Source organism: Electrona antarctica (assembly GCF_951216825.1).
Source record: "Electrona antarctica genome assembly, chromosome: 17".
Classification (NCBI taxonomy): Eukaryota; Metazoa; Chordata; class Actinopteri; order Myctophiformes; family Myctophidae; genus Electrona; species Electrona antarctica.
In genome coordinates, this window is record NC_136798.1 from 38,558,702 (window position 1) to 38,584,752 (window position 26,051).

General features: G+C 46.3%; 1 protein-coding gene across 2 annotated transcripts in view; it reads left to right on the forward strand.

The window, feature by feature from the left end:
• LOC306940815 (mitotic checkpoint serine/threonine-protein kinase BUB1 beta-like) overlaps nt 1-26,051 on the forward strand; it is a 42,288-nt gene that overhangs the window by 14,518 nt on the left and 1,719 nt on the right. For both annotated transcript variants that reach the window (XM_079526027.1, XM_079526028.1), the window contains exons 9-19: nt 1,871-1,971; nt 4,722-4,888; nt 5,821-5,918; nt 7,948-8,125; nt 8,707-8,973; nt 16,880-17,005; nt 17,829-17,941; nt 19,592-19,756; nt 19,923-20,056; nt 20,496-20,649; nt 21,890-22,008. In XM_079526027.1, the coding sequence (XP_079382153.1) occupies nt 1,871-1,971; nt 4,722-4,888; nt 5,821-5,918; nt 7,948-8,125; nt 8,707-8,973; nt 16,880-17,005; nt 17,829-17,941; nt 19,592-19,756; nt 19,923-20,056; nt 20,496-20,649; nt 21,890-22,008 (1,622 nt within the window). The remainder of the gene's footprint in view (nt 1-1,870; nt 1,972-4,721; nt 4,889-5,820; nt 5,919-7,947; nt 8,126-8,706; nt 8,974-16,879; nt 17,006-17,828; nt 17,942-19,591; nt 19,757-19,922; nt 20,057-20,495; nt 20,650-21,889; nt 22,009-26,051) is intronic.

Consider the following 26,051-nt stretch of genomic DNA (forward strand, 5'->3'; position numbering starts at 1 on the left):
GCTAAAGTGACACGGATGCATTCCAGGTCTCATACTGTATGGTCCTCATTCACAAAGGAGAAACACGCCATAGTGTAACGGAAGCGTAAAGGTCATGCGTATAGATAGCGGAAAATCCGTCCGATCACACTACGGTTAAGTCCCGTGTTATTCAGAGAACCAGGTGTAATCACTTCATTTGTGCGTATCGCCAAGTGTATCCTTTCCGCATTTTTTCCAAGCGATTCGCCTGGTGTCGCCTGGTTTGATGGAACATCCACGACCATATAAGGCAACAGGAAATATCGAAATACGTCATCATAGACTGCACAGAGGATTCCCAAGTTTTAAATTATATACAACAGCTGCGATGAGCTTGTAGAGCAGTTAATTTTGACAGGCGGGTCTCTGCACGGACAGATCTTCAAGCAAACAGCGCGAGTTTATGTATATAATTATAAACGAAACTTGGCACGCATTGCTTCACTCCTTGTTAAATGTCAGAACGTTAATAAGTTAACTGATGTTACAGTTACTTTCACATAATGAGAAAGAAGTTAATTTGTACTGTTCACCACACGACCAAATGCTATATTAAAACTCGGCAATGATAAAAGGCCCTATTGATTAGTCTACTGCACTGTCGGATTTGGAAAGCAAATATATGGACATGTATGGACAGAGGACATATTTTCTTTCTTTTTTTTCTTGTGGGGTTTGGACTAAAGGCTATATTTCATCCGATCCAACTACGTTGTATGTTTCCTCAGCTGCAGGTAAGAGTTGGCTATTCTGTGTGGCGTCCGCATGTGATCAATATAGGTACATTATTATAAATTAATACCACGACGCAAATGGAGGCAGATAGGTGCTTGCAGCAAAGGCATTTAGGCCTACGTGAAACTTGAATTGGCCGAGTCTCTGTCAACATGCTGATCAGCGAGTTACAGTGGTGGTAATAATAATCATCATCAACAGCCTTTCTTGTCTGTCTGTCCGTCATGTTTGTGAACAAGCGCGAGTGGAGGTGAGCTGGCTTAAAACTATGATATGACTGGCCGACTTTCAAACACGCTGATGCCATTCATTCAAATAGGCTAATGTGGTCTTCTATTTTTTTATATAGGGCTAATTACCCCCACACACGCACACACACACACACACACATGCACACACACCGACAGTCAGACTGACTCAAAGGAGCTCCATAACGAAACAATTTAAATAGGCCTATACTGCAGACATTACTACACTAAACAACGTTGGATTCGTACAGTGCAGAATGCAGATAAGTGTATGTTCTTATTATAATTGTGAGTTTGTTTTTTAACATGCAGCGCGAGTCCGCGAGAGCCAATCTACAAGCTCACGACGCGTTGCACTGCGAGTAGAAAGCTGTCAAGTGAGCAGCGCAATCGCGCATGCTAGAAATATCCTAATAAATAAATAAAAAGGTGTCAGGCTTGCAGGGGCAGTTTCTGTATGGGACTCTAGGCTAACCTGCCTCTAGAATGCATGCATTTAGGCATACAAGTGATACTTGGCTTTTATATAAGCTATCATGTTTTATGTGCTGACCAATGTTTTGGACACATGCCTACATATTTTATCTGAGATTTGGGGTCTTTTAATTGAGTCAGCATGAAGACTAAAGCCTTCTGAATAAATCTACGCAAGCAGTACACGACCCTCTGAGCTGGCGCAGCTTTTAGTGGAGTTTCCGACCAAACAACGTCACCGTCAAGTTCACGTTCAAGTTCATGACTTCCCACGTAATGTGGGAATCCACGTAAATGCCTGTCCGCTCACGTAACGTCACTTTATGAGCGTAAACGCCGTTGTGAATGAGGACCAATGTGTTTAAATGAGTTGTGCCGTTGTTGTTCTGCAGGCGTCCAGCGGGGGGAGCATTGAGATGGAGGAGCGGCTGTCGGTTCCTTTTACAGTGTATGAAGACATGAGGCCGGAGTCTACATACACACAACCTGCTGGGTAACACACACACACACACACACACACACACACACACTTACATGGATTGAAGTTCTCAGTCGCCACGACTGATTTCAGTCATTTGAGTCCCATAGAAGCCAGCATGTCTTCTATGGAAGCATCTTGCTGAGAAAATAGCCCATCTAGTACAAGCCATTTTTGGTTATTTACCCCGGCACAGGGGTAAGGGGTTGACACTATGGCAGGTAAATACAATGTTGGGGCATGTGGAGTTTGCTTTGGAGTTGCCCAAACTCCAAGTGCACATTTCAGTGAGGAGTCTGCTATAAACACAACACGAGATATATATATATATATTAGGGCCGGGACTTTAACGCGTTAATTGAGATTAATTAACTACAGAAAAATTAACGCGTTAAAAAAATTAACGCATTTTAATCGCACTATTTTTTTCACCGCGGAACGTTGTCACTGGACAGTTTTCAGATGGACCGGCGCACCACCCAGTTCACCGAGTGAAGTGTCCGTTGTTACAGGGAGTGGAAACCACCCCCCTTTAGAATGGTATGCCCCAGCAGCATTGGGGGAACAATAACACCACCAGATAGTTCACCAGACCGGGGGAAGCCGCTGAGATCACTTTGCTTGTCCCCGTGGATTGGAAATAGGATTTAAAAGGCTATCCGATGATAGCGTGGATTACAGCACAGTTGTGTGCAATTATTCAATAAAGAATTCGCATATCACCGAAGACCGCACCTCGTCAAGCCTCCAGTATCGGCTCGATGCGAAACATGTTGCACCGAGCCTAGCCTGGAAGCTAACGTCAACAACAGTAGCTCTGGTCCTTAGCGTAGTTAGGACTCAGGAGTTCTATGGTACTTAATTTGATCCTTTCCCCTCACACCCACGGAAGTGCAGGCTGTGCAGCCCCTCGTTTTTAGCACAAAAAAATATGTGAAAGCCTACTTTCCTCCTTCTAACACTATGGATCAGAGCTAACGTCATTCCAACTACCAGTAGCAATTCAAGGACCCGACCAGATGACATGGTTTCTAACTAAACGGTTATGGCCAAATAAAATGTAAAATCTGTTAATGGCTGTTACTGTATGTCCACGGAAGAAACACAGAGGTGCTTTGTTATGGTCATGTCACTTTGCTGCACCAAGCCCCCCCCCCCCAACCCTGTGGAATGCATTCCCCAAACACTCAGAGACATGCCCCCACCATCCAAACCTTCAATATTGCTTTCCCCAGCTATTTCATCTATTTAATTCCTTAGTGTTTTTCCTCTAATAAAGTTGTTTTTGATTTATCATGTCCCCCTTGTAAAGCATTTTTTTGTACTCAGAAAAGCTTTATATAAATTATTACATTTGAGATATTATTATAATTTATTACCCCTATTATTACTACAAAAACAATGTTTTATTGCTTAAACTTATGTATTCACTATTCATTGATTCACTAGTATACCAAAATCCATTTAAAAAATAGCTTTCTCACTGTTCTCGGGTCAAATAATGATATGCGATTAAAATGCGATTAATCGAGATTAATTAACTACAAAGCCTCTGATTAATTAGATTAAAATTTTTAATCGAGTCCCAGCTCTAATATATATAGCTAGCTAGATAGCTATAAACACAACACGAGATATATATATATATAGCTAGCTAGATAGCTATAAACACAACACGAGATATATAGCTAGCTAGATAGCTATAAACACAACACGAGATCACAACACTGGTATCGGTATTCGGTATCGGCTAACACAGAGATTGTGGTAGCGGGATCGAATCGGAAACGATATATCGGGACATCCCTAGTTAAAGCCTCAATGTGTGATTTCTTCACCTGGTTGGCTGTACTGTATGTAGAACATCAGGAACAAAGAAATTCCTAAAACGTCATTTTACATTGTGTTAACCCATTTTGACCTGAGATCAGATTCTAAAAATGTCTTCTACATCCTGACAGTTTTCTGAAAAAGCTATGTTTCTATGTCAGTCGTTCTTCGGTTTTTAAAAAATAGCAGACCTACAAGCTCGTAGCGCGCCACTCGGTGGCGCGCTACGAGCTTGTAGATCTGCAATTTTTCAATAGCTAAAGCATAACTATCGCACATTAGATCTTGGCCGTACACCCTTTTTTTCGTAATATTGCATTTTTGCTTTAATCCATGCATTTATAATCTTTATTTGCGTTCACATTTAACACGAAATTCTCGAAAACAAACAAAGGTAATCTTCCAGACTGTGGTCAAATCTACATGCTGCCACTTACCAAAATGGTCACTTCTCTACTGTCCTCAACAACATCATCTGGTGTTTTTTATAGCTGTGCGCACACACACACACACACACACACACACACACACACACACACACACACACAAAGTGAGTTGAAGTTCCCCGGCCTACCGTACAGGTGTACACATCTTGCTCGACTACATTTGAATTGTGATAATGTAACCATTTTAGGACAGTAATCTTGTAAATATAATTTTGACTGTCCTTTTTTTTTTTCTCTCCTTAAAGCCCTGAGTTTAATCATGCGTCAATGTCACACAACCAACATAGATGATATTGTCAGTATCAGGCAGAAATCTCGTGTATCCATTTTTTTTTATCCATATTTTGTAAATCAATGCCCTACCGTCATGCGACAGTAGTGAGAACGGCAGATCTACAAGCTCACAACGCGTTGCAAATGCGTCCCGTTATGAGCTTGTAGAAGGTTTTCCCCACTCGACTGCAACGTAATGCACTTTGTCTGCCGCAGTTCCTTGGAGGAGGTGGGGCTCGAGGAGGCGGGGCTTGAGGAAAGGGGCGGAGACAACGAGCGCTCCATGTACTGCAGGGGGCAGCTGAAGGACGTGGCGGGGGAGGTCAGCTTCGAGGAGCTGAGAGCCCAGCGCTTCTTTGACGGAAAGAATCGCCAAGTGGCAGGTATACTACTGTAGCCTGAGTTTAGCCAGGTTATTTCCGCCAGGGAGGCTGAAGTGCTGAAGGCCAATCGCAGCGCGTCTTTTCCCTTGACTTAAATTCAATTCAAAGGAGCTTTATTGGCATGTGGAAACAAACATTTACATTGCAAAAGCAATTCCCTCTGTGAGTCTCGCTCTGAATGGCCTACCAAACGTCCCCTGCTGTGACGCAAGCCTTCCGATAAGTTTGAAATATCAGAGTCGGGATATATCTGACTTCATTGTCTGTTATTCACTTATTTGCATTGTTTGTTTGTTCGTTATTGTTAGGATGTACAGTGATATAAATAGGTTTTCAATGTAATGAGTCCCGGGATGCAGGGATGGTATTTTAGATGAGTCCCAGGGACATTTTGATGAGTCCCACTTCAGCGACGTTAAGAGTCATATTTTGTCATTCTTACAAATTGCAGCATTTAAATCCCATTTTATATGGTTATAATGTGGTTATATTCATGTAGAAAACAGAAGAAGATTATTTTTTTTACGGGTATTATTTTTACTGTACATGCTGAGCACAGTAGTGCATCCCGTGGATGCAGAGGTCGTTGCTTTATTGCGTCCCTTAACTATAAACTGCGTTTATTCACCTGTATACGTAATGGTACGACTTGTTTTACGCTACATGTACGCTTTACCAATGTTTAACATATTTTATCATGTCAATAAAGCATTCTGAAATAGACTTTGTGTGTGTGTGTGTGTGTGTGTGTGTGTGTGTGTGTGTGTGTGTGTGTGTGTGTGTGTGTGTGTGTGTGTGTGTGTGTGTGTGTGTGTGTGTGTGTGTGTGTGTGTGTGTGTGTGTGTGTGTGTGTGTGTGTGTGTGTGTGTGTGTGTGTGTGTGTGTGTGTGTGTGTGTGTGTGTGTGTGTGTGTGTGTGTGTTCCCTCCTCAGAGAGACAAGCTCAGGTGGAGCAGGAGATGCAAGTGATGCTGCTCAGGAGGTCCCAGCAGGCGGGCGCAGCCGGTCCCACCCCGCAGCACCTCCCACAGGTACGTAGTAGACTCCCACCCGGGACCGCCCCCTCCGGCTATGGGGCGTCAGTAAAAAAAAGGGGGGGGGAGGCAACATGTAAGGCAAGCTTCCGGAGAAGATGGGTCAAAACAGCCGTCAATGGCTTATTGGCTTCTGCCAGAAATGTGGGGAGGGAAGTAGGGCTGACGACGCTTCGAAACGAATCACGATCAATCGTCGACGCTTCATCGGGGGGGGGGGGGGGAGGGGTGGTGGTTGGGGGTCCGAGGCGAGGCGAGCAGTGACGCACAATGAATTACGCGGGGGGGGGGGGGGGGTGGGTGCGTGCGAGGCGAGCAGTGACGCACAATGAATTACGCCAGGGCTCCACCGGACGCGTTGCGTCTCCGTCGCGTGGAACATTCTCTGACGGTGACGGAGACGCGACGCTGACGCGCCCGGTGGAGCCCCGGCTTAAAATAAATAAAACAACGATATAGCAGAGAGAAACGCATGCTTGGATTGGTCTCAAATATTTTATTTAACAATAAGCAACAATTGTTGCTTTCACCCAATCCGCCCCATTGTAGCAGCCTTCATGAAAGCAGTGACGCACAAATAATTAGGCTTACAATAAAACATCCGACAAGTCAACATTAAATAAAACTGCCTGACACAGGCATTACCTCTCAAATAAAAAAGATATAATCCAAAGCAGCACAGCACACAGACGACGAACGGCATTTTGCATTTATAACTGAAATAAACTCAGAGGCTTTGTGAAAACAGCACACGCAAGTGTGCGAGGCCCTGTGCTTTAATAATTAATTAATTAATATCCAAAACTATACAAAGATTATCACATTTCTATCTATGGACAAACCTTATTAGAAAAAATATTAATAGCATATGAAAGCCTTTTGAAATGTGTAGGCCTGTAGGTTACTGAATTGCAGGTGCTGCCAAATAAGTATAATTACTAGGCTACCAAATGCCAGTCAGTTGCGCAAATATAGGTCAGATCAATTCGCAGAGCGGAGCAGCTTCTCACTGACCAGCTCTTCTTAAAGTTTACTTAGCCTACTTTAATAATATGACATAACCTTGGATTATAATTGGATTATGCCTATAATTCTTCTTTCTTCAAACCAGCACGAGCCACAAGGTAAGAAACTATATAATGATTCACTGTTCGCACAGCACCCAGGCAGGTCGCGTCGCATTCCCATCAAAGTAGCACACTAACTTTGTGATCAACCTTCTTAATTTGCGAGAGAGAGACTCCGTGAGGCCCTGGCCGTTCGCACAACCTAAAAAGCGTCTCTGAGAGTGCAATATTATAGTTAGTTACCGTACAGATTAGTGCAGAAAAGAGACAATAAATCCCGCTTTGGAGAAGATGCGTTCCGAAGGGGTTGTAGTGGCAGGGAATCAGGGATGGATAGAATCCCTGATTCTATCCAGAATCAGGGATTCTACACTTTTGATTTATTTTGGGCGCGGCATGACTGCAGGCTGCAGCTGTTCTTGTTGACTTCCTTGTTGTTACCACGAGTGAGGGGGGGAGAGGGGAGGAGGCGTTGCGAGGTCTGCGAGGCGCCAACATGCAGCATGGCTCGCGGACCAAAAGCGTCCGCTTAAAAAAAAAAAAGACTATTCGATTTTTTATTTCCCGTGCATATCGATCGATCGTCGATTAATCGTGTCAGCCCTAGAGGGAAGCCTCGCCCCGAAGGCCAGTAGGGGAGGGGAAGCCCCGGGGCTTTCTTTCTTTTTACTAGCGGTTTCGAGTGAAAATCAACCGATAATCACCAGTAGGTTACTTTTCAAGACTATCTTATCGACCTACTGCACATGCTGGGAGCCTACTGAGAACGACAACCCTCCTCATACCCTAACCCTAAACGTAACCGCAAGCACGGAGCAGCGCGGCCACTTCCGTGTTTCCTAATCACAGCCAGTAGGCTCCCAGACTACCCTGCATTAGTAGGTCGATAAGATAGTCTTGATAAGTCGCAGTGATCAATACACATTGATCTCTCTCTCTCTCTCTCTCTCTCCCTCCAGAGTTTTCCAGAGAGGACAGAGTCTCTGAGTGAGGAGATGACGGTGAACAGCTACCAGAACAAGACCGTGTTCTCCATTCCTGACAACACCTGCGACTTCGCCGCGGCTGCCAAGATGGCGTCGACTCCATGCAGCAGGGCTGCAAGCCAGAGGCCAGCCCGCACGCCACACACAACAGGTTTACTCATTTTCTGCCAATATCGCCTTTTAGCGCCTCTTGGTCCAGACGCCCTCTGCGCCGACTTCGCCTTTTTGATGCCTTTTTTTTTGAGTGGTGCAACCACTCCAAGGAACAGCAATGTCCGTGTTAACCTATGTTTGTGTGTGACTCATGAGTACCAGTAGAGAGAGAGGTTCGAAAAACCCCCAGAAATGAACATTCCCCTGGTTTATGCTGTCTATGGGAACGCAGTATTTAGAATCGTAACATCTCGGATCCTTCTTTTTGGCTCAAAACGAGCTTGATTTGCACCGCATATCGCGAAAACGATTTGGGTGAATTAAATAACATTTGCGGGAACCGTTGCATAGCAAATATTCACTTCTTGCTTCTCTGGCTTTCAAACTCTAAAGGTGTCCGCCATTTAACAATGCAATGTAAATGCACCGATGCAATGATGCTAATTTACATCCGCAGTCCCCACAGAAAACTTTTCCGGATTCAAATTCAAAAAGTTGCAGATCTACAAGCTCAAAACAAACCCGCCAAAAGTTGGAATATGGAGGTAATATATAAGGTGTTTTTGTCTTTGTGCGTAGCTTCCCAGGGAGGGCTGACGGAGAGCCACAGCTCGCATGCAGCGGCGAGCCAACCTCCCTGCGACAAGAAGACTCCGCCTCCTCAGCCTGGCTCCGCCCCCGCTGGCGGCGCCACGCCCCAGCTGAGCCCCATCTACGAGACGTCGCGGGAGGGCTGGAGCAGCTCCGCCTCCTCCTCTGGCCCCGCCTCCTCGCTGTCGTCATCGATGATCGCGCCTGCCGCCACCCGAGTGAAGGAGGAGCCAACTGACCACGGCCACTCTACCGGTAAACTGTCACACTAAAGGCCACGCCCACTCTACTGGTAAACACACTAAAAGACACGCCCACTCTACTGGTAAACACACTAAAGGCCACGCCCACTCTACTGGTAAACCCACTGAAGGCCAATGCACACATGCCAGTGTTAATCCATCCATCCATCTTCAACCGCTTATCTGTAGTCTTGTTGCGGGGGCAACGGCTCCACCAGAAAGCTGCAGACGAGCGCACAACCTGATAATTCGAAGGTCTCCTTCCAGCGTTCGGTCAGCGACTTACACCAGGGCTCCACCGGGCGCGTCAGCGTTGCGTCTCCGTCACCGTCAGGGAATGTTCCCTTTTTAATCAATGAAGGGTGGCTCCACTGCCCGCGTTGCGTTGACGGAGACGCGAGACGCGTGCATTAAAATTGAACCGGTGCGTTTTTTGACGCACGCGACGGAGACGCAACGCGTCCGGTGGAGCCCTGGCGTAATAGGGAAACGCAGCACATGCGACAAAAGTCAGCGGATGTTTTACAATTCTCTTATCTATCTTGCGGGCGGGATGCGACGGTGCTCTTATCTATCTTGCGGGCGGGATGCGACAGTGCTCTTATCTATCTTGCGGGCGGGATGCGACGGTGCTCTTATCTATCTTGCGGGCGGGATGCGACGGTGCTCTTATCTATCTTGCGGGCGGGATGCGACGGTGCTCTTATCTATCTTGCGGGCGGGATGCGGCAGTGCTCTTATCTATCTTGCGGGCGGGATGCGACGGTGCTCTTATCTATCTTGCGGGCGGGATGCGGCAGTGCTCTTATCTATCTTGCTGGCGGGATGCGACGGTGCTCTTATCTATCTTGCGGGCGGGATGCGACAGTGCTCTTATCTATCTTGCGGGCGGGATGCGACAGTGCTCTTATCTATCTTGCGGGCGGGATGCGACAGTGCTCTTATCTATCTTGCGGGCGGGATGCGACGGTGCTCTTATCTATCTTGCGGGCGGGATGCGGCAGTGCTCTTATCTATCTTGCGGGCGGGATGCGACGGTGCTCTTATCTATCTTGCGGGCGGGATGCGACAGTGCTCTTATCTATCTTGCGGGCGGGATGCGACAGTGCTCTTATCTATCTTGCGGGCGGGATGCGACAGTGCTCTTATCTATCTTGCGGGCGGGATGCGACAGTGCTCTTATCTATCTTGCGGGCGGGATGCGACGGTGCTCTTATCTATCTTGCGGGCGGGATGCGACAGTGCTCTTATCTATCTTGCGGGCGGGATGCGACGGTGCTCTTATCTATCTTGCTGGCGGGATGCGACAGTGCTCTTATCTATCTTGCGGGCGGGATGCGACGGTGCTCTTATCTATCTTGCGGGCGGGATGCGACGGTGCTCTTATCTATCTTGCGGGCGGGATGCGACAGTGCTCTTATCTATCTTGCGGGCGGGATGCGACAGTGCTCTTATCTATCTTGCGGGCGGGATGCGACGGTGCTCTTATCTATCTTGTGGGCGGGATGCGACAGTGCTCTTATCTATCTTGCGGGCGGGATGCGACAGTGCTCTTATCTATCTTGCGGGCGGGATGCGACGGTGCTCTTATCTATCTTGCGGGCGGGATGCGACAGTGCTCTTATCTATCTTGCGGGTGGGATGCGACAGTGCTCTTATCCATCTTGCGGGCGGGATGCGACAGTGCTCTTATCTATCTTGCGGGTGGGATGCGACAGTGCTCTTATCTATCTTGCTGGCGGGATGCGACGGTGCTCTTATCTATCTTGCGGGCGGGATGCGACGGTGCTCTTATCTATCTTGCGGGCGGGATGCGACAGTGCTCTTATCTATCTTGCGGGCGGGATGCGACAGTGCTCTTATCTATCTTGCGGGCGGGATGCGACAGTGCTCTTATCTATCTTGCGGGCGGGATGCGGCAGTGCTCTTATCTATCTTGCGGGCGGGATGCGACAGTGCTCTTATCTATCTTGCGGGCGGGATGCGACAGTGCTCTTATCTATCTTGCGGGTGGGATGCGACGGTGCTCTTATCTATCTTGCGGGCGGGATGCGACAGTGCTCTTATCTATCTTGCGGGCGGGATGCGACAGTGCTCTTATCTATCTTGCGGGCGGGATGCGACGGTGCTCTTATCTATCTTGCGGGCGGGATGCGACAGTGCTCTTATCTATCTTGCGGGCGGGATGCGACGGTGCTCTTATCTATCTTGCGGGCGGGATGCGACAGTGCTCTTATCTATCTTGCGGGCGGGATGCGACAGTGCTCTTATCTATCTTGCGGGCGGGATGCGACAGTGCTCTTATCTATCTTGCGGGCGGGATGCGACGGTGCTCTTATCTATCTTGCGGGCGGGATGCGACAGTGCTCTTATCTATCTTGCGGGCGGGATGCGACAGTGCTCTTCACGCGCGCCTGAGATCCGGTTGACTCAGAACTTCATATGTGGGCATATGAGTTATCATAGTCGCAACGTTTTCTTTCTACTGAGAGAGAGAATGCTTGAATGAAGCTTTTTGAACTTGTAGTTTCTCCGGAGCTCACAAGAGCCACTGAATGTTGTGTGTGTGTGTGTGTGTGTGTGAGACGGAGCGCTCTGGCCACGTTCAGGTGTTTAGACGGATATCTCGTGTTGTGTTTATAGCGAACTTAACCCTCTTATGGCCTAGCCTGGCTAATAAACCAGACTAATATCACACAACACTGTCGCGGTATATTAGTCTGGGCTGGCTCCACTTGGATTTCATTTCCCGGGGGGCGGGTTCAAACATTTTCTCTTTGACGCAATTGGTCAGAGCTACTGTCAGTCAAAAGTCTCAAGCATTGAACGTCACTGTACCAAAGCCCGCCCATATTGCATACCGTGTCCCGATTGGTCCGACCTGTTCTCGGTTGTAGGAAAGAGGCGTGCTACTGAGCCTCGCCAGACCGTAATCCGCTGGTAGGCAATTTTTTTTTGCCAACGGCTGATTCGGTCTGGTTTATTAACCAGGCTACTTATGGCCACCCTAATTAACAGTGGATTGTGCCTTCTACCTGCACTATTCATATGTTTAATTCCTCATTTTAATGCCAATAGAAAATCACACCCGTGCGAAGTGGGTGGTGCAACTCCGTGTGGGGGTGGGGCGGAAGTTCCACACCCACAGGAACGCACCCAGGGTGCCGGGCCGATTCCGGCGAGCCACCCAGCGTCCGAAACGGGTGAGAAATGACAGTTACCGTGTGGGGGTCCCTCTACTGTACCCTCTACTGTACTGTACTGTCACTGTACTGACCCACAGGAACGCACCCAGGGTGCCGGCCCGATTCCGGCGAGCCGCCCCGAGTCTGAAACGGTTGAGAAATGACAGTTACCGTGTGGGGGTCCCTCTACTGTACCCTCTACTGTACTGTACTGTCACTGTACTGTACTGTCACACCCGAAATCACCATATATACAGTTAATATGTAGCCTGGGTAAACCCCTCCCCCCTCGCCAGATGAACTTGTAGGTCTGCTATTTTTGAAAAATGGTTAAAATGTGCCTCAAATCTGTCAGAAAATTGTCATGATTTAGAAAACATTTGTTTTTTAATTTCGACGTCAGGCCTGAATGGGTTAACACGGTAATCCTATAGTATTGTACCCAGTCCTGACGTTGGCCGGCCCCCCAAGCTTCTATTTTGAAGGAATCCCGGCGCTGATTGTATTGAACAACAACAACGTTAAACTCACTTTGCCACTCTATTTACTCATTTTATGCATGCGCATTGCGCATGCCCTCTGTGTCCAGTTGTCAATACAAATGCGTGCGTGTAATTTATGAGTGTAACAGTTGCGTAGCATTTGAAAAGTATCTATTGCCGCTCTTTCTTAAAATTATGAAATTATAGTAGCTCGACCTCGGGAGACCCACCATGGCTTCCCAGGTGTCCTTTTCAGAAGAGGATTTCTCCTGTTCCGTGTGCCACGACTTATTCAAGCATCCCGTGCTGCTGTCGTGTGGCCACAGCTTCTGCAAAGCCTGTCTGCAGAAGTGGTGGCGACGCAAGGCAAAGAAGAAGTGTCCGGTTTGCAACGCGACGAACAAGAGCACACCTCCACCCTGCAACATGGCTGCTGTCTTCTTGGAATGTGACGTCGCCGTTTTCTCAAACCCCAAGAGAATTCCACACACATGTGAGAGTCGTTTTCTTTTCAAATTAAATCACACACGTGTGAAGTGAGGGGTGCTCTTATCATCGTACATCATCTCATTCCGGCCAATCACAAATTGCGTCCTCACCTTTGTCTTCATTGTTTGTGTTACGCAATGTTTGTGTTCACACAAACATTGCGTAACAGCGCCTTGGATAAAGGCGCTATATAAATGCACCATTTACCATTTACCATTTAACACAAACATTGAAGACACTCAAAATTGGAGACACTCAAAATTGAAGACACTCAAAATTGTCCATCTGACTGGGAAGGGGGTCTTGAGAGATAAGGTGAGGTTATTGCTCGTCTGTGTCGGTCCGTAGTTCACATATTTTGAGAACCGTTCGTGTCCGGCCTCGGAGAAGCGCCAACTGCCAACCCGCCAAATGCAGACCTACAATACAGGGAGATCCGGTTGACTCAGAACTATGTGGGCATATAGATATAGACACGGATACAGGAATCTGCAACGGGGTTCTCAACTCAAACGTTATTTATATATAAAGCACATTACAATGACCAAAGGTCCACCAAAGTGCTGTACTGTCTGTACATGTTAAAACAAATCACACTTGTGTGAAGTAAGGTGTGCGCTTATCATCATACATCATCACATTCCAGACAATCATGGTTGGCGTCCGCACTTTTCTGTCTTCACTTTTTGCCCTCGCATTCCGTGCTCAGCTACTCAAATCATCGCTATGGGGTACACACAAACACACATTGGGCATAGGAGGGGCTATCGCCTCTCAAAAACAAAAGGAAAAACAAGAAGAAAAGAAAAAACAAAACGAACGGCATAACAAATAGTCAAATAATGCATTACAAAGAGAAATTGACTAATTTGGAGCCAATGCCGTACAAACGCTTTGATGTCCAGAGTGCCACTTGGCAAATTGTACGTCATGGCCGTTTTCCGTTGTTTGACACTAGATGGGGCTCTTGGCCCCTCAGCCATATATGGAAAGGGGGGGCCGCCTTCCAATTCTGCCGTCTTTTCCAATTCTACAGCTTGTTTTCACGCATACTTTAGAGCTCGACTGGAGAGCGTCTCCCTCCCTGGTCGCCATTATGGGATTTTCAATGTTGCATAACAATGGATTGGATTGGCACTGCCGTTTTGAGTCGCTTTTTCTTATTTTTGAGGGGCGCTATGTCAAGCTTTGAGGGTTTGTGTAAACACAAACATTGTGACACAAACATTGAAGGCCATTGACAATGAATGGCCAGCTTTGAGTGTTTTTGAATGCCGGCTTAGTGTTCAGCTTAGTGTTTGTGTAAACACAAACATTAGACGACGGTGAGGACGCAAATTGTCATTGGCCAGAATGACACGGGTGTGATTCCCCCCCCCCCCCCCCCTTCTCATTGACATAGGGTTAATCATAATGTTTTGTTGTTTTGTCATTCATAAAGTCCTAAAATGTTGACGTCCTCACAAAATGGGTGCAGTACTTAGTTCAGACTAGTCATTGGTCCGACAGACGACAACCTACCTCAAACGCTAACCTAACCATAACCGCAAGCACGGGAGCAGCGCATCATGTCGGACTAATGCTCCGTCGGAAATTACTCGCGGATCCCAGCCTAGATGCCTCATTGGCCGCTGCAGTTCATTGGAGCGGCATGTATCACAGGGAAGGCGGACGTCGAGTGACTACTGGCCAACCACAGCTTGTCTTTTCCGGGACTTATCAAGTCAAACTAGAAATGCACTCTGTGGAGGTGCCAACTTGCGCGTTGCACACAAGTAGGCAATACATGGCCTACTTGCTGATTACAGTACTTGCGTGCTCTGCTTGCGCAAGTAACAAGCTTTTTTGGCATGAGAAAGCACATGTTTACGTTGCGCCTAATTGGCCTAGCGAACATCCCCGGATCTATATTGTCTATATCCCCAGATCAGGGCTCCAGACTAACCTTTTCACAGGTAGCACTGGTGCCACCTACCTTTTCATTTGGTAGCGCCACCACGAATTAGGTAGCACCATTTTTTTCTTTGTATAGCGTGGTATTAATACATGATCTTATCATGCCCCCACATCGGGCGCCATTTATTTATGTAGTGGTTTCCACCATTAAAGGTTTGAATCATAAAACCCCCTACAAAGGTCACTGTGTAAAAAACAGCAACCTACCTGGTTATACTTCAAAACACTGTAGATGGTTTCAACCCAACCCAAAGTCACTCAGTCAATAAAGGCAATACCTATTTATATTCCACACACAGAAAGTCAGTTTAAGGTTTTGAGTTGAAAATTAAATGCGGTCCAAACCTTTGGGATTAATAAAGTGACAATTTGTACAATATCTCCATTACCATTATCCAAATGAATTCCTTATTATAATATTTTTACATTTTGGAAAAAATCTTTTGCAATGTGAAATGCCACCGAATTCTTAATCATTTTCCTTGTCTTCATGGGCCAACTTGTGAAAGCTGCATGCTTTTATTGTGAAGGCAAAATTTTCTGAATGCTCTCAGAGCCTACATATCTCCGCGTGCTGAAAATAGCTGATCTACAAGCTCACAACACGTCGCGGACGCGACGCGTTGTGAGCTTGTAGATCAGCTATTTTCAGCACGGAACACTTTGTACGACGAATAATAAATCAGGCATCAGTGCTCTTCACTCACTGGGAGGGAGATTAATGTCTTTTGTTGGCCGATCATCATGTATGGACACATAGGCTACCTCCTCGATGCAAACATAACAAGCTTTGGAAGCTATTTGTCGTGGCACATGTTTAATCAAACAACAAGTTTACCTCCTCACTCAGTGTTTGGGTCGGGAGTCGGCTGTCTGTGTAGATCATGACTGATCATCATGCAGTTAGATATGCGCGCTGCGCGCTCCAGTGAAATTGTACAGCTGAGAAAGATTAGTTAATTTGTGTCGGATAAGCTGCGTTCAGACCTGAATATATATTCGCCTCGGTTCGTCCAGTTTGTACCGCGGCAGGTCGCGCCGTGCCCGTTTGCGCAATTCTCGTCTTTGCATTGACTTTGTATGTAATCGCGCCGCTCTGACCATCCAAGTCTGAAGTAGCCTGGTTAATAAACCAGACCGAATCAGCCGTTGGCAAAAAAAAGTTGCCTACCAGCGGATTACGGTCTGGCGAGGCTCAGTAGCACGCCTCTTTCCTACAGCAGAGAACAGGTCGGACCAATCGGGACACGGTATGCAATATAGGCGGGCTTTGGTACAGTGACGTTCAATGCTTGAGACTTTTGACTGACAGTAGCTCTGACCAATTGCGTCAAAGAGAAAATGTTCCCCGGGAAATGAAATCCAAGTGGAGCCAGCCCAGACTGATATACCGCGACAGTGTTGTGTGATATTAGTCTGGCTTATTAGCCAGGCTAAGTCTGAAGGGCTTATTGGTGGGTTTTTGTGAACGATCGTTCTTTGAACACTGGTCGTCAGGTGAACGTCCAATGTTTTTATCAATGGAACGGGCAAGCACTACGGGATGTTTTTTTCCCCCCCCACTCATCCTTCCAGCAAGTCGCACCCGTGCGACCTCGTTATATTTTAACTCGCACTTTACTCAAATTAAGTATCATATGCGACCTATTAAGTCGCACGCTGGAGCCCTGCCCCAGATGTAGACGGCCCCAGAGCCGAAGGAGGCCTCTACCGTTCCAGGTCTATGCTCACAAATATAGTAATACAAACGTGTGTGTGTGTGTGTGTGTGTGTGTGTGTGTGTGTGTGTGTGTGTGTGTCTCTCCAGCTGTTGACCCCTGCAGTGTGGACGTGAGGAAGCGCATACTGGACCAAAGTGACATCACTTCCTCCCCACACTTCTATTCTGAGAACGCTGCCATGCCTAAAATACAGAATGGTCAACTATCCCTAGGTAATTATTATTACAACTATCGCATGTCTCTGTTATTAACCCATTCTGGGCGGGGACCCCTTTTAGTGTTTTAAAGCATTATGTTATACTTTAGCTATTGAAAAATAGCAGATCTACAACAAGCAGATCTACAAGCTCGTAGCGCGGCACTCGGCCAATTTCCGTTATTTTAAGTTTAGAGCATTCGAGGTGTTCAAAACTAGTTCGGAAGCATCTTCCATAAAAGCAAACAAAGATTAAAGCCTCAATCTGTGATCTCTTCACCTGGTTGGCAGTGTGTAGAATGAGCAGGAACGACATCACTAAAACGTCCTCGTTTTACATACCCTTTAAATAGTGTGATGGGGCTCCTTGGACACTGTTTGACAAATCGCAAAAAGTATTATTTTGATGCTGTTGCTAGCGTACAGTAGTAGCTAGCTAGCATTTAGTATCAATACTAGTGCTGGTTAGCCTGGGCACCATTTCATTTAGGGTATATGATGTCGGGAGCGGATGATATCGACAGGCAGGAACAACAGGGGCGGCAACTTCCTTTTCCCTCAAAACGATTTTTCTCAATAAAAGCTACAGGCTACGAGAGCTTTTATTGAGAAATCGGTTTGAGGGAAAAGGAAGTTGCCGCCCCGTTGTTCCTGCCTGTCGACTACAAAACAATACCACAACAGGACGTAACGATATCATCCGCTCCCGACCGGATCATACGGACTTTTGAAACGGAGACCAGGCTTTCCTCCGAGGTGGTGGAAAGCCTGGTGAGGCGAGGTTAAGTGCTCTGCTGGTAGTATTAATTCTAATGTGTGGTGTTTCTGTTTCTCTCAAGGAGAGCTTCAGCACGGCTTCTACATCTCTGTGAAGCTGTGTGATTCTGGCAGCGCCGCCGTCTACCTGGCGTGCACCAACGACCGGGGCATGTCCGACAATGTACTCCTGAAGGTAAGGACTACCATGAGGCAGCGGTGGCCGAACGGAACGCGGAGCGGTCTTGATACCGGAAGGTCGCCAGTTCGAATCAGCGGTCCGACACGTTAAAATGACCACCGCTGAAGTGCCCTTGAGCAAGGCATTGAACCACTACCATGAAATGTTCTATGAGCAGGGCCTGGCTGGAAACCAGTTCTTGAGCTTAGCCCAGATACCCTGGGTAAATATAGTGACTTTGCTTTGCTTTGAGACCTTGTGCTTTTAACCCATTTTTGACCTGAGATCAGATTCTAAAAAAATGTCTGTTTGAAAATGACAGTTTTCTGAAAAAGCTATGTTTCTGTCAGCCGTTCTTCGATTTTTCAAAAGCTAAAGTGTAACATAATGCCAACACCAAAAGGGGTTCCCGCCCAAATAAAGGTATAAAGCTAGCATGAGACCTTGTGATTTTAATAATATCTGGGACTTATATAGCGCTTTTCATGACACTCAAAGACGCTTTACATGTGTTGGGGGCCAGGGGGGGGGGGGACAAGAAAAAGGACAACTTTATTAGAAAAAAAACTATTATATACTATTATATAGATAGATATTTTGGTATTTCTTAGGCCCTTTCTGAAACCAGTCCCTTGACTTGAAGTGCTCTCGGGAGGTTCCCTCGTCAGGAAGTGCCCCTCCAGCTGAATCAAGTTCCCTTGATTAGGGTGCTGGGTATAAAAAAGTTTGAAATACACTCGCCCTCCTTGTGCAGAAACAGGAAACAGACACCATTCGTTGCCATGGTTACCATCATGCAATTGTGTTACCTGTTGTTTTGTTTGTACAGTTATATTGCGTTGCATCGTGTATGTTTGTGTGACATGTGGATTTCATTAATATGGAAAAAGGAAATACAGCGTGACTGTCAAAAATGACATGTCATATACATCCATGGTGTTTATAAATCATTGTGTTCAAAGTTGTTTTGTTTGTGTGGTTTCATTTATAGTTTTTCACGGTGGGGTAAATAACGAGCCCTTGTGAACATCAGTTGGAGCGTTGTCTATTCTGCATCAGATGAAGATTGTTTAGGAGCAGTTTATTTATCATTTATTTGTGGTGGTACTTACATTTGTAGGTCGCGGTTTCCATGCAGACAGAGAACAGGGCTGCACAAGGCAATCGAGTCTAGATCGGCACAGACTCGCTCTTGAGGGTTTCGGACGACACTTAATATGGCGCAGCCTCGCGTGAACGCGCATATCAAGGGCAAGTGTGTAGAGCGAGTGGCGAGGAGCTGGTTTCAGAAAGGGGGAAAGTGTCCATGATGCCATGAGGGCTCTGGGCTCACTTACTTCCTGGACTACATGTTGTCTCAGTAAGACAGCCCTCCCCCTATCCACAAGGAGGAGCAGTGCACCAAAGCATTATGGGAATTGTATTCCAGGAAGGAAGTGAGCCCAGTGTCCTCTCGTGCTCTTAAGCCCAAACCACACCAAAGGGTCAGGACAAAACGTTTTTTTTAAAGGTAAACCACATTTCCACATGCAACTCATTGAGTTGCATGGTGTGGTTGACCTTAAAAAACGTTTTGTCCCGACCCGACCCTTTGGTGTGGTTTGGGCTTTAAAGGTAAAAACAACCACCAGGAACCTCCTAACAGTCTGTCTGTCTGTCTTGCAGGTAGACCGTTGCGGCGTGCCGTGGGATTTCTACATGGTCAGCCGCCTGAGAGACAGACAGTCCGGCGACCCCCAGGCCCCACCCCTCCCCGACGTCGGCTGTTTCCTCTTCCGGGACGGCTGTGTCACCGTGTACAAGCTCCCCCCGCAACACACACTGGAGCACGTGAGTTCCACTTGACGGAATACGATTAATTTTTTTTCATCAGACAGACAGTTCCAATTACACAGGATAGAGAAATCACTGACACTTTTATTTCTTTCCAAAACATGCGGAAGATCTACAAGCTCAGTGTGACCTCTGAACTGTAACCTTTGCCCCTCCTGTGCAGGAGAGCATGTCCCAGGAGGATGAGGACTGTGTTCCTCAGCGGGTGGCCTGTGTGCTCAAACTGACCAGAAGTCTGCATGCCTCCCATCTGCTGCAAGGACGGCCACACTCGCACATGCACTTCTGTGTCGACCGGTAATACCCCCGTGTGTGTGTGTGTGTGTGTGTGTGTGTGTGTGTGTGTGTGTGTGTGTGTGTGTGTGTGTGTGTGTGTGTGTGTGTGTGTGTGTGTGTGTGTGTGTGTGTGTGTGTGTGTGTGTGTGTGTGTGTGTGTGTGTGTGTGTGTGTGTGTGTGTGTGTGTGTGTGTGTGTGTGTGTGTGTGTGTGTGTGTGTGTGTGTGTGTGGTTTCTACATTCTTATTCTGAGTAATTTCTACAGTTTTTGTTTTGTGATCTCAAATGTACAGAATGTTATTTAGGTAGAGGCTGGCCTTTAATCGTTTGGTTTTAGTCATCATAGCTTAGCTTTCTAAAGTGGAACAAAGGTAGTCAACGGCCATTTTTCATCATAGTTTTTCCCGTCTAAATACTGAAGCCAATGCATGTGATGATGAATGTGACGTGTGCCCTGCAGCACGACACAGGCTGTGGACTGCTTACTTCCTGTTGATCTGGCCTCCTCATTGGACCTCCTGAGCCAGCAGGAAGTGACATCAGCACGGCAAGTGCGGTACGCACTGCCCTACATCACCCAGGGTCTGATACGACCATCGGACTCGCCTTACCAGGTATGCATGCATGCGTGCACATAACACGACATGATACCTGTGTCATTCAACCTCTAGACGGGCCCGCACCCCAAAGTTATTAGTGGAGCCGCGCCTGGAAGTTCTCAACTGAAACCTGAAAATGTAAAGGCCCCGCCCTACCTGGGCCCTCATCAAACCCTGTACACTCAAGACACTGCCCTTTCGATCTCCATATATGTAGTCAGTAGTGATGCGCGGGCCAGCCCGTCGCCCGCTCAAGATTTTCAGCGCGACATCCCAAAAATGTGTCTATACAGTCTACTCCCCCTGCTGAAATGATCAGCTTGTTCTGCTGTTCATGAATGTTTTGCTTATGAAAGGGCACTTTAGCCCCTGCCATATTGTTGACCATTGGAGAAAAGTGCCCTCTGAACCTGACCGTCATCAGCGCAATGAGCACATCTGCACCAAATCTGTCTTAATTGAGCACGGTGCTGCGCAGCTCTGCACAGTGTGCACGCACAGAATTATAGCAGATCTACAAGCTCACAACGCGTCGCAGACGACGCGTTGTGAGCTTGTAGAGCGGCTATTTTGGGTGTGCGGTACCGCCGCCGCGCAACAAAGTTGAAGTAGGCTATACACAATCCAAACTAAAATGAGCTCATGACATTTCATTTGGAGCGGAGAGCTACACTGCTGCATGCGCACATATGCACAACCCAAACGATCCGAGACAGAATCGTATGTCATGTCACATATGTGTAAGTGTTATACTGTTAATTCAAATAATTTGTTACGACTCACACAGGAAAGGGGGACGACGACACAACGTCACCCCTCTCTCTCTCTCTCTCTCTCATAACGAGCGACCTCTGCACGTCCCTGCCCCCTCCCCTCTCTCTCTCTCCAAAGCAATTGAAATGGACTGAACTTGCTGGGTGTTGAAAAGTTAGGCTACTTTTTGTTTTCGCGGGCCGCAAAGCAGACTGGAATTAGACTGTCTATGCTAGAGTCTAGACTCTAGAGACCATGCGAATACCTTAACTCTAAAGTGTGTGTGTGTGTGTGTGTGTGTGTGTGTGTGTGTGTGTGTGTGTGTGTGTGTGTGTGTGTGTGTGTGTGTGTGTGTGTGTGTGTGTGTGTGTGTGTGTGTGTGTGTGTGTGTGTGTGTGTGTGTGTGTGTGTGTGTGTGTGTGTGTGTGTGTGTGTGTGTGTGTGTGTGTGTGTGTGTGTGTGTGTGTGTGTGTGTGTGTGTGTGTGTGTGTTTGTTTTTCAGGTGGATCTGGTCATAGTGGCTGAGACTGTCAACACCATGCTGACCAGAAAGCACCAGATGGATCTGATCCAGGACCAGCGTGGATGGACCGTGGGCGGACTGGATCCATACGACCACAGGTACCGACCACTGGTCCCAGAACAGCCCCAAAGCTAGATCCATACGACCCCAGGTACCGACCACTGGTCCCAGAACAGCCCCAAAGCTAGATCCATACGAACCCAGGTACCGACCACTGGTCCCAGAACAGCCCCAAAGCTAGATCCATACAACCCCAGGTACTGACCACTGGTCCCAGAACAGCCCCAAAGCTAGAACCATACGACCCCAGGTACCGACCACTGGTCCCAGAACAGCCCCAAAGCTAGATCCATACGACCCCAGGTACCGACCATTGGTCCCAGAACAGCCCCAAAGCTAGATCCATACAACCACAGGTACCGACCACTGGTCCCAGAACAGCCCCAAAGCTAGATCCATACGACCCCAGGTTCCGACCACTGGTCCCAGAACAGCCCCAAAGCTAGATCCATACGAACCACAGGTACCGACCACTGGTCCCAGAACAGCCTAAACTAAACACCATAGAGCCCTTTCAGAACGACAAAGAGAAGATAATTTCTCCATAGACGTTTCAGAAAGTATTTATTTAAAGACCTTTTTTACAGACCTAGTGAAATGAAACATACAGGCATTTTATTTTGTAGTTTCATGCTGAAACGGAAACCCGTGGGTTTTTGAACCAATCGGAACGTCGCATCCCTCCATGCTATGGGACGTAGCTCCGTTACATGCGCGACGCGGGCACACACATGCATATTGTTTGTTTTACAAAGTGACAGACGGGCAGCAAAGCTCGTGGCTTTTGTCTAACCTATAATGCTTTCAGATACATATATTAGCATGATGATTAGGTTTAAAACGAGTGATACACTCACTGTCTGGGTGTCATCTTCAATGGGATTAAAAACGGAGTAGTTCTGTAATCAGAAGCAGCTGTGTTTGGAGGACGACGCAGCAATGGTTATAAAACAGGTGAATGAAATCAAGATTGATTTGTATTCATGCGAGACTTGACACGTCATCACACATCACGTTTTCATTAAGGCTTTTGACTTTTGATATAAAAATACATGATTATGTAAATTGTTTTGTTTTGGTCTAAAAGTGTGAAAAACGTATTTTTTATTTCACTAGGTCTTTAAGCCTCGGACAAAGCCAACTAGGCTCCTGACAAATCGTGACAATAAACAAAAAATGTTGGCCCCAACAAATAATTAGAAGAAAAAAGGCTTTTTATTAGTTTATTTTCTTTCGCTCTATTAGGGATGCAACCATGATTTTGTGTAACCCGCACCCCATGAAGCCTTGAGTTCATGGAAACTATTGTTATTATTATTATTATTATTATTATTATTATTATTATTATTATTATTATTATTATTATTATTATTATTATTATTATTAGTAGTAGTATTTATTTGAATTTAACTAAATTGGAGGCTAAGGCAAAACTATAAAAGGTATTTAAACAACGTCATTGTAACCCAGGAAGGTCGTCTACTGTCCAGGTTAGAAGTGAATGTTTTAAACAGAGTAACTAGTCTAGTGGGAAGAGGGGGGTATCATGCACCCCCCGGAAATATACTTCTAATCAGTGTTTTCTTATTGGAAAAAATGTGCTGAAAAGGATGAGCTATGATAAAAAGTTGTCAAAATGTCCCACCTACCTCAAAACCCCCTTTTTGGTATATGGCTCTGGCGAAATTGTGTAAAGGCAAATATTAATTCACTAAAATTACATAAATAGACATGGAAGTCTGAAATTTGTCATGGAGTATCCTGACACATAGGGGTAAGTAGAAGAATAGGATTTGGGGGGTTGCTACCATTATATTTTTAAATAAAAAGATGCTGTCCGCTTGACTAATAACTACAAAGATGGTTATTTTCCAACACATTATGGTGAAAATCACTGCCTCACTTGTATATAGAAAACTTCCCATATCACTAAGCTTCATTTTGAGCCCAATATAACCTTTCTATCTTGAAAATTACTATTTCTGTAGCCAAAACTCTGAACTATACCTCAAATCGGTGAAAATTGTATATTCAGTCTGTATCAGCTATACATTTGGAATGAATGAATGAATAACTGCGTTTGAACTGACTCCACATTATGGAATATTTCTTGCTTGAATAAGCTATGTTAAAAAGTTGGCAAAGTGTCCAATCTACCATTTTTATGCAAATGAGTGTCACCATTATCAAAACAATCGATGTTTACTATATCTCAGCCAATATTGCACTTAAATGAACAAATACGTTGTCTAGACCTTTGTTTTGAGGGTCAAGGATCTCAGTGAAACTATTCCTAAAGTGACCACATGTGCACGTGGCATGCTGGTGTGCAAATCAGTGCTGCCATTACAATAAAGTCACATTTATAAAGAGATACCAATATTGCATATAACTTTACAAATAAGGTATCTAGACAGGTGCTGTGTTTTTATGCTAGCTTTATAATTTAGAATATATATACTGTAGCATAACATCACACACAAAAAACATCCTCAGTATGAACAATACTAGGCGGCAGTATACACACTATAGAATGGCCTGCACTATGCAGTACAAAATACAAACAGTCACACAATCCTGTAACAGTATTCTATCATATACACACTCAAAGGCAAACATGTAAGCAACAGTGACCACCCTATACACTAGCCTGCACCATAAAGAACAAAATGCACAGTCACATTAATCAGTCATCGTGTTAGAACTCGTCAGTCTTCTTCGTCTTCTAGTCCATGGTCTCCAATGACAAGGAGTCAAGGAGATCAAAGGTTGGTAGGACTGGACCCTTCGATTTTCAACCATCCCTGCCCTTCATAGGGTTTTGTTTTTTTCCACAATTGCTTCATCAGCTCGCTTCTATAAGGCAACACGGTGGTTCTCTTCAGAGCAGAGTAGCATGGAGGAAGACGAGCCAGGTTTAGATTTAAGAAGTGAGTTTGTCATTTGCCCCCACCATTGTCCGCAGCAACTTGGCACGGGTGAGGTCCACTGGGGCAGCAGTGGCTCAGCGGTAGAGTGGCCGGATGGTAACCGCAAGGTTGCCAGTTCAAACCCGGGCTCCCCCAGAGTTAGTGTCGAAGTGTCCCTGAGCAAGACACTGAACCCCTAATTGCTCCTGATGTGCTGGTTGGTGCCTTGCATGGTTTCCGCCGCCATCGGTGTATGAATGTGTTTGGATGGGTGAATGTAATGCACAATCTATGTAAAGCGCCTTGGATAAAGGCGGCGGCGCTATATGAATGCACCATTTACCACAGTGAAGACTTGCAACTCGCAGCCCATACAGCAGACAGATGAATTGCTGCAACTATACTAATTAAGGATCTGTTCCATATAGACCGATTCAGAAACTGGTCTCATGGTCGCAGGCAACGTATTTCCTGTGGACGGAGACGATATATCTGCGGTGTAAACAGTCGGCTCTTCTACTACATTTAATGGATAGAGTGACCAATAGAGTGCTCAAACGTTACTCTTTTACCTGCTTTTTAATAACACTAACTTTACAAAGATGCCCAGAACATCAGGATGAACCTGTGTAGTTCATGGCTGCTCCAACAGTGGTGGCAACGTTCAACTTAGGAGAGAAATACGTTGCCTGCGACCATGAGACCCGATTCTGAATCGGTCTATAGTGTAGCACAAGGCACATTTCAAGGACCCCCAGTCCCCCATAACCCTTACGGGTCCATTTGGTTCCATTTTGTACGTTCAGAATTGCACACCAGTAAGATATCAACAGCTCAGTGGCCTTGTAGTCAGAGTGTTCGCCCTGAGACTGGGAGGTCGGGGTTCGATCCCCGGCCCGGGTCATAGCAAAGACTCAGTCGGTAAGTCGGACATATCCCTGCTACATACTAGTGTCATGTCCAGGGGGGGTGTACTTGTACATCAAGCTGCCTCATACTACAGAAACAGGAGATAGGCTTCTGCCCTATGGGCCTCATGGCTACACAAGGCTTACTTACAGGTCCATTTGGTTCCATTTTGTACACTCTAGAGTTACACACCCGTAAGAAGCTCTGGATATCATCAACAGCTCAGTGGCCTTGTAGTTAGAGCGTCCGTCCTGAGACTGGAT